General features: G+C 30.0%; 1 protein-coding gene across 1 annotated transcript; it reads left to right on the plus strand.

Annotated features, from left to right (window-relative positions):
- The first annotated feature begins 5,480 nt into the window (after nucleotides 1–5,480).
- On the plus strand, nucleotides 5,481–6,978 carry LOC123661087 (cation channel sperm-associated protein 1). Its single transcript, XM_045596091.1, has 2 exons — nucleotides 5,481–5,545; nucleotides 5,963–6,978. Exons 1-2 carry the CDS (start codon nucleotides 5,534–5,536, stop codon nucleotides 6,563–6,565), a joined length of 615 nt encoding a protein of 204 aa, XP_045452047.1. The 5' UTR covers nucleotides 5,481–5,533; the 3' UTR covers nucleotides 6,566–6,978.
- Nucleotides 6,979–8,942: the final 1,964 nt, after the last annotated feature.

Consider the following 8,942-nt stretch of genomic DNA (forward strand, 5'->3'; position numbering starts at 1 on the left):
TCTCGTTCTTAGATAATTATGAATATAAAATAGGCGTAAATAATAAAAAGTACTGCAATTTTCTGTTTCGAAAAGATTGTTTGCATCAGCTCGATTCTCTTCGGCATGTTGCTTCTAACATAAGTTTTTGTTAGAAGCAACACGCCGAAGAGAATCGAGCAGTTAGTAACTAAATAGTTTTTGTTATACAGTTCGCATATAATATAATTGAGGAATGCATTAAGATTAAAATTTTAGTACATATTTACTGTCTAACAATAAGAATAATTTTTAACATAAAATATATAAAGATAAATTTATTGTAGAATAGATCATTAAAAATATTTTAAACATAAATTAACGTTTCCATTTATAAAGTTATCGTCTATTTTAGAAAGGCAGTTAAATTAATTTTAATACGTTAATATTTATGTATTTATTTCACCTTTACTAAAAGTTTCCAAAAGATGTAGTACACATCATTTTAATTTTTATTTTCATATTTTGTATTTATTTTCGTTTCCAAGAATTTTTATGCGATGAGGTCTTTCATAAATGAATTATTAGAAAAAAAAATTAAAAACAAATAAGGCGTAGGGACAGGAATATAATTTCAAAACGTTAAGAGGTGAAATTGTAGAGGAAAAACAGTATACATGACAAAAATAGCATTATAATGTTTTCAGTTGAGAAAAAATATCATAAAATTTTTCAGTAAATACTGCCTACTATTACAGATATTTTTAATATGCGATATTTTTTTTTTTTTTTTTGTATAATATAATTTTTTACTTTTACTCGTAATTCCAGTGTATGTTTTAAGTATAGTGCACAGTAATGCTGACATTCCTTAAAGACGCACTTACAGATATTTCAATATATCGTTAACAAGTAACAAGTACTTATCGTTCTCTTTTTTATTAATTCTTCGGTATTAATTGAAATATTTGTATAGTAATTATATTTCTACGTAAGATGATACGATCGATACGATTGCGAAAAACCGGGATGTCTGACGCGAACTTGGGGAGGCCTATGTCCAGCAGTGGACTGCAATAGGCTGAACTGACTGAATTATATTTCAATAATAATAATTCATATGTATCTAATAAAACAATTTTTTGTGATTACTTAGATGTATTTTGCAACATCATTCATAAATCAAACAACTCTGCTGTAAATAGTAGTTAATAGATAATTGCTTTGCTGGCTAAGTAAAATATTTTATAATAGTATACAAATATATATTATATTAAAATAAGGTATGTAAGGTAAGGTATCTACTACTGTTGCGTCAGGCGTAATAAAATAATAATAAAAAAATACAACAACTTACCATTGATTACGGATTAAAATCTGTTTAATTTGTTTTTCCGTGATGTATAACTTTAATATTCAAGCTATATATCATAGGACCACCATGGCTAAGTCGCTGACAGCTGATGCTCAGGTTTTCCTAGTTCAGCTGTAAATGCTTTTGTTACTGATTTAATGTTATAATGTTAGTAAACTTAACTTCTTTGAAAAGTATTTTTGTACTTATTCATTTGTGGAAATAAAGATTTATTATTGATTGTATTACGTAGCAATTATAATGAAACAAATTTTTCGGATTTTATCGAGGTATTCTAAGTTTTTTAGATACCCGACGTTTCGGATACGGTGGACCGAGGACTGAGTCCTCGCGTGACTATGGTTGCTGTAAAGTATAGTTGTTTCATTATAATGAGTGATATTCGCGTAAACATTAGAAAACAATTACGTAGCAATGATTGTGTTTGCTTGCAAACAAAAAAAACCGACTTCAATTTATATTGACAAGTAAAAATATAAATAATACGTAGATAGTTGAAAAAATTGACAAACACCGGATTTCGATTAAAAAAAGAATCATCAAATTCGGTACACTCATTAAAAGTTACGAGGTAACACACGTAAAATATAAAATTTTGAAGTCGGTTAGTAAGTAAATTTCTGCAAATCTTGTTAATATGATAGATATGAATGGTCGTCAAACTAGGTAGTTATTTGTGGACGATGGCGAAATGACCAACATATTCTGTGTAAAAGTCTTTAACGATTAGTTCTATACCGAATAATTAACTATTGCTCTATTTAACAAGAATTTTCCTTACTTGTGTATTCAATTGAGAGTAGATATTATGACATGCTGTTCACTCAATAATAAAATAGTAACGACTAGTGTGGCAATGTTATGAATAATAGTACGATTCTGTATTGTACAGCAAAATACAAACATACATATTAATAAAAAACAAATATGATTGATGGGTTTCTTCCAGATAACCATTGGGCATAGGACACAATGGCATGGGCATATTTGGAACGTTTATAAACTGTAAAAAATAAATAAAAAAACAAAAGGATATTAATAATGAAGTTAATGGAAGAAATAATATGAAAGTAGATAGTGATATTTTTAATTACTTATATTACAAACACTGTTAAGTATTGACACATTATTTTGTAACGTCAAAATTTAATTCAGTAACTCGTATTGTTATAGTCTGGAAGCATTGCAGTGCATAATTTGCATCGTCTGGTATTAACCTCTTGAGTATTTTCTAATTACATAACATTATCTATTTAGCTTACTCTAATTGCATTTGCGTTATTAACGATTGAAGTTTCATTTTGCAAAGACTATTCCGTTAATTTCAAAGCACAGAATCATAATTTTTATTTACATATGATAAAAAAATAGTTACAAGTAAATATACAAGTAAGGTGGAGAAAAATATTTTATTGAATGTGACGTTAAGCAAAATTCCCACGTTCGCAATTTCAAAATTATTTTTTTCTATTTTTATATATTTTAAAGAAAAAATGTATATAGTATATGTGTATAGGGTTCGGTAAAAGTACTTAGAATATTAGAATAAATAAATAAATAAGAGAATGATTTCTACCCAACTTATGGTTGATTTTATGTATTTCTTATTTAAGGATTTTTTTTATGACACGAAATTATATACCTAATAGACAAACTTCGGAAGTCAGGACTTTTTCATTGGAAATTTCCTCTTCTTTAAGGAGTTTTTTTTTTTTAATTCTTCAAGTATTGATAGTTTCGGAGTTATTAACAAAAAATAAATTCCTTTTTTTTGCAACTTAATTTCTTAACTAGGTACTTTTGCAATTTTTTCTGCGTGCTAGAAAATCCTCCCGACCCATTTTTCTAAACGTCATTCCGGATTGGATAAGTTGTGGCTTATATTTTTGGGAGCTTTATCTCATCTAACACGTTTTGAACTTGTTGACTAGATTAATATAACATTTTTTATTATTTATATTAATGACACATCACTTAAAGTTCAATATTTTAAGACAATAAAACCGATAGAATGCACAAACAACTTCGAATAAGTAGAATTCTGTTTTTGGTGTAATTATTTTACAACGGTGTAACGCAACGATTTTATTTTTATATTACTTAAGTCTTTCGCTAATGTCGTAAGTGATAATGTACACGAGATAATTGAAATTGTCGGTTTTTTGTATAGGCTTACTTTTTAATCGACTTCAAAAAAGAGGAGGTTATCAGTTCGATTAATATTTGTTTTTGTGTATGTACACCGATTACGACGAGATTTCATCCGATTTACGTGATTCCGTTTTTGTTCGATGCGGAATATTTGCCATTTGTTCCCATTAACATTTAATTCAGTTTGGCTTAGTATTTTTGAACACACGACTGAAGTTAAAACTTACGAAACTTAACTCTTTCTCTTTCTATCTTCACTAACTTATACCTACCCTTCGACTTCTGTTCGCCTCGCCTGATCACACTTTTGGTGACGTTCTCGTCTAGCATTCACCTGCTTACTCCCAAAGTCAAGCGTGCGTAAAGAAATTATACTTAAAAAAACGAGTTTTAATAAAAACGAGTTCAAAAACTAGAAAGCAAATAATAACTTAACATAACTTAACTTAACTAAAGATTCGATTTGAAACACGTCGTCTTATGCAAACTACCACCTTTAATAAAATACTGTTGTTTCTATGTGCCTACTGAGAGATTTGAAGTCGGTGCCAAGCCAAATGTAATTCTCGCCATAGTTAATTTAAGCTATTAAAAAAAAATATTTTGTTAGGGCTTGGCACCGACTTAAAACCTTATCAGTGAGTAGTACATAAAAAAAAAGTATAAGTTTAGTACATAAATAGTAGTATTTTATTCAGTTTGCATGTTTCTGAACTCGTAAAATCTACCACAGTTCTCTGCGGTAATTAAAATAAAAAAAAAACAATGTCTAAATCAAGCAGAAATACAAGATATAGAAAAATATTTTTAAAATTCATAATATAACTCCTTTATATTTTTAATTTTTTTTTTTTTGAGTTTTTTAACCATATTTTAAATTATATAAATTATTAACTGCGATAATATATACATATAATATAAAGAAATCTTATCTTAAAAAAATGTAATCATGCACAAGTTATGTTAAACGTTAAATAATGTTAGTGCTCATTAAATGGATTAAAGTAAATTTTGTTGATTTCCGGTTTCGTCTTAAAAAATCATTGGCCAACGAAAATTTGGCCTACAATTGCATTATTGCAGGTGAAATCACGATGAATTCTATTTTGAATTAGTAATAAAAATAACAAGTTTTTAAAACATTACATTTAAAATATGATAATTCTTATACAAGCAGTTAAGAATTTTATATTATAAATTTCATCAAAATTTTCAGTGTAATAGATTTATATAACATTTTTACTTTATATTCTAATTCCGTAGAAATTATTAGAATGCTTCAATAAATTAAACTTTCAGAGTCAATAGTTCCCAAATAATGGGGAATGAGCCAGACAAAAAAGAAGTCTACACTAATCTTACTTAGATACATATATTTTACATTTTCTACATCATTGATATTATGTATTTTTAACTAATGATATTTTTACTTATTAAGTTTATAGATATTTTGACTAGCCCGTTGGCGCAGTTTATAGTGGCCCTGCTTTCTGTTCGATGGGTTGCGGGTTCGATTCCCGCCTTAGTCTGGGTGTAATATTTTGTATTTATATATGTATTATTTCTAGGTATGTTTATCCAAAAAAAGTATAGTTATAACAGTCAGCACCTGTAGCACAAACATTAAATTGCTTATCATAGGAACAGACGACCGTGTTATAAGATATAAGATATATATTTATTTATTTATTTTATTTATAGGAACCATATGATATGTTCATTTTTAATAGAATATCTAAATATCCAATAAAATCTCAAGTGGTTAACTTTTGTAAAGTTTGGAGTTGCATAGTAATGACATCAATTATATTTAAATATTTTATTCACTTCGATCGACTTTTTCTACTATCTCTAGATAAATTTCCATCTATTGTTCTTAAGACGCGGACGAAATGCCAATGTACCGTTCTAAGTACACGTAATATCAAAGCAGAGCACTCACACACGCGAATGTCAGTGAAATTGAGTATATAAGCGATGCAAATAGCAATTGCTTGCATTACCCACCACCCTTTCGTGGAGTTGTGACCAGTACTCAAACCTACAGCAATGAAGTACACTGTGCGTAATGTGTTTATTGTGCTTGTGATTCTAATTAAAAATCTATGGTGCATTTGGATAAATGAAAATATTTACATAAATATTAGTAGTTTAGTAAAATTTTTAAGTGTATAAATCTTTTTCATTTACGTAAAGTTAACGAACCGCTAATCAGAATAATTTCTTCCTGGTATATCGATTAGCTATTGTAATAACTTTATTATAGGAAGCCGTTCTCTTATATAAGAAAGTGGTGTTCCTAGTATTGCTAATTTCAAAATATATAAATCGCATTTTTATTATTTTTTATAAAAAGCAGCGTAAGCCTTAATATTTTTTTTTAACAAGATTGTAATATTTTTCTATTTAATTGATAAAATACCGAATTAAAATAATTAAAATAATATAATCATAACAAATTTTATTCTTGTTTTGCAGATATTCTTGGGACTCTTCGCCGTTGCGGCAGCTTTCCCTGGTATTATCCACCAGGAGGCTTCACAAAGTGCAGAGGGCTTCGACCATCAAGGCGCTATTGGCGAATCAGGACACCATCACCAAGTCCAACATGAACACGCAAAGTCACACCAATCCATCAAATTCGAACATTTTCACCCAGTACCAGTATATGTAAAGAAAGAGCACAGCCATCTTCTTAAACACCCACTCGAAAAGGGTAAATCTGAACAAAACCTGAAACAGATTCACCCCGAAACTCAGCACAGCCATGGCGGTGGTCTCGTGTTGGAAGACCACAGACTAGACACTGAACATTTTGCTGCCAGCCATGGTCACGGAGATTTTGAACATGGAGGTCTCGAGCACGGATCTTTAGAGCAAGGAAGCCTAGAACATGCCGGTCTTCAACACGGTGGCTTTGAACAGCAGGGCGGTTTTGAACATTACGCTGGCAGTTACGAAGGCGGTGAAGGCTTAAAGGCATACGCTGAGTCCCAGCCTGAAATCCAGGGACATTTCTATCCTGAATCTCATGGTCTTTCAGGTGGCAGCGAAGAAGGCTACAAATTTGAGCACTATTAATCGCATTTAACTTAATTCCTTACGGGCTTAGTGTGGGTAATAATCCACCGTCTCAAATTACTTTAAGATGTTCTTCTTGCCTGTTAAATATTATTAGCATAATAAACAACACATATGATAATTATGCTGATCAGAGGCTTTGTGATTAATAATGCTTCAAAAGTTAATAAAAACGTACCTGACATACATAGGTTAAAAATAAAATTATGGTAACCCGTGAATTCTTTTAGTGGTGTAAATGTTGAGGCAAATGTGTGTCGGCACTTGTATTATGTATGATATGTATAATGTATCCCTTTTATAGTGTGTCGTCCTTGCTTGTTTCTGTATATTATTTTAATTACTATATTTAAGGACGTATGATGAGTCCCAGTGAAATTGTGATATTAATAAAATGTTGAATTTTTAATATACGAAACTTTTTTACTAAACCCCTTAATTACGAAAACTTTAACATTATTAGTTTTAATAACATTGGCTGTCATCCCACTTTTTTATTAGTAGTCAAACTTTATTACAACAACTTTGCTGCTAAATCTTCAAGAATGAGCACACATTTGCATAACAATGTTGTGTTAATAACTATTAAGTAGGTGTCCAGTTAAATAACATGCGGTGATTCAAGCATCGCTGTTACGTTCGTGGCTTGTCGAGCTTAACAATATGAATCTTGTTACATAATGTTGGATTTGGACCACTATTTCAATATAACACTTTGAGATCGTATCTTAATTTGAATCGAATGTAAAAAAATATTCTATCCTAAGATATAAACAAATCAAATTTTATTACAATTTGAGTAATCGGGGATGATCTAGTTTTAATTTCCTTGAACATAACTGATTTTGAAATGCATAAACTGAGTCAGTGTGCAGCGAAAGGGGGGATTGCGAAAGTCGGTAGTCACAATAATTTCACCGATACTCAATAGATTGTCTCTAATTGATATTCTGTTAGATAAAGTCACGATGCGTAGTTTGTGAACCAATACATTACGTAAAGTCGTTGTAAGTTTACTTGACTTTAAAATAATTATGTCCACAGCTCTGTTATAAGTACCTAATGTACAGTCTACTTTGATAAGTTTAAGTTAGCTCATATAAATTACAAGGTAGCCGAGATAGATAGTATATAAAAGGTAAAAGATAAGCCAATTTTGGGATAGGTTTTGTAAGTGATATTATTTTTTCTTTTTTTTTTTCAAATTAACGAAAATTAAGGGATAAGCTTAAAATAGAAATATGAATTAAACATTTAACGTACTAGTGAATAAATATGTACATATTAAAATTGTACAACAAATAAACTAATAGGGCATATTATGTCTATCTCAGTTTCTTTGAAACCGAAAAAAATATGGAGCATATTGTTTAATGTGGGAATTAAATGTGAAAATACTTGTGTTATACAGACGAATGATTAACCTACATTTGTATTTCGATAAACATATATATAAATACTTCATACATATACATTTTACACCCAGAGTCATAATAGGAATCGAATAGACAATCCCCGTTGCAGAAAGCAGGGCACCACAAACTGTACCACCAGGGTAGCCAATAAAAATAAAATTAATATTTTCTGAAATAATTGAGACAAAACACCTAAAATATATATTTTTTTACATAAACAATTTATAATTTATTTATTTATTCATTTTTTTTTGTAGTCTGCTAATTTTCGCGGTCGAATCAGTTACGACAAATAAATTTTATTCCGCTCCATAAGTAGTAACATAACATTTTTAAGCCGAAACTATTATTCAATGCACATATACATACAAATACGGTTTTTTGTAAACATATAAGTGCCCGATTGAATGCTTACTAATTTTAAGATGTTTGCGCAATCTCCGCGATTACGAATAAATATCCATTTACAAATTTAGTTTCTCTTTCCTATCGTTTTTGATTTCGTATTCAAAACAGTGGGCGTATGCTGTCTAAACGAAGATTAATAATATTTTATCAACAAAAAGCAACTTCAAAGTATTTATTAAGAAACAAAAATTTAAACATATCAGATCATATTTTTGACGCTTTGGCGCAACGGTCACAGCACTGCGGTTTGTGGCTATTGCGCTAGCGGTTGCGGATTCGATCCCCGCACATGTAAAACTTATATTGGCCATACAGATGTTGGCCATCATGTACACCTGATAGCGATCGTTACTCATAGTAGGCAATATATCCGCCAAACCGCATTGGAGAAACTTGGTGGATTAAGCTCTGATCCTTCTCCTACATGGGGGAGAACGCCTATGCCATATTTTATAGCTCTACAAACTGAACAATAACTTTTTTGCTAAATTCCACGCGGAAAAAGTCGCGAGTACAGCTAGTTTAAAGCATAAAGTTGTAAGATAATATTCAAT

Source organism: Melitaea cinxia, chromosome 16, assembly GCF_905220565.1.
Source record: "Melitaea cinxia chromosome 16, ilMelCinx1.1, whole genome shotgun sequence".
In the NCBI taxonomy this organism is placed as follows: domain Eukaryota; kingdom Metazoa; phylum Arthropoda; class Insecta; order Lepidoptera; family Nymphalidae; genus Melitaea; species Melitaea cinxia.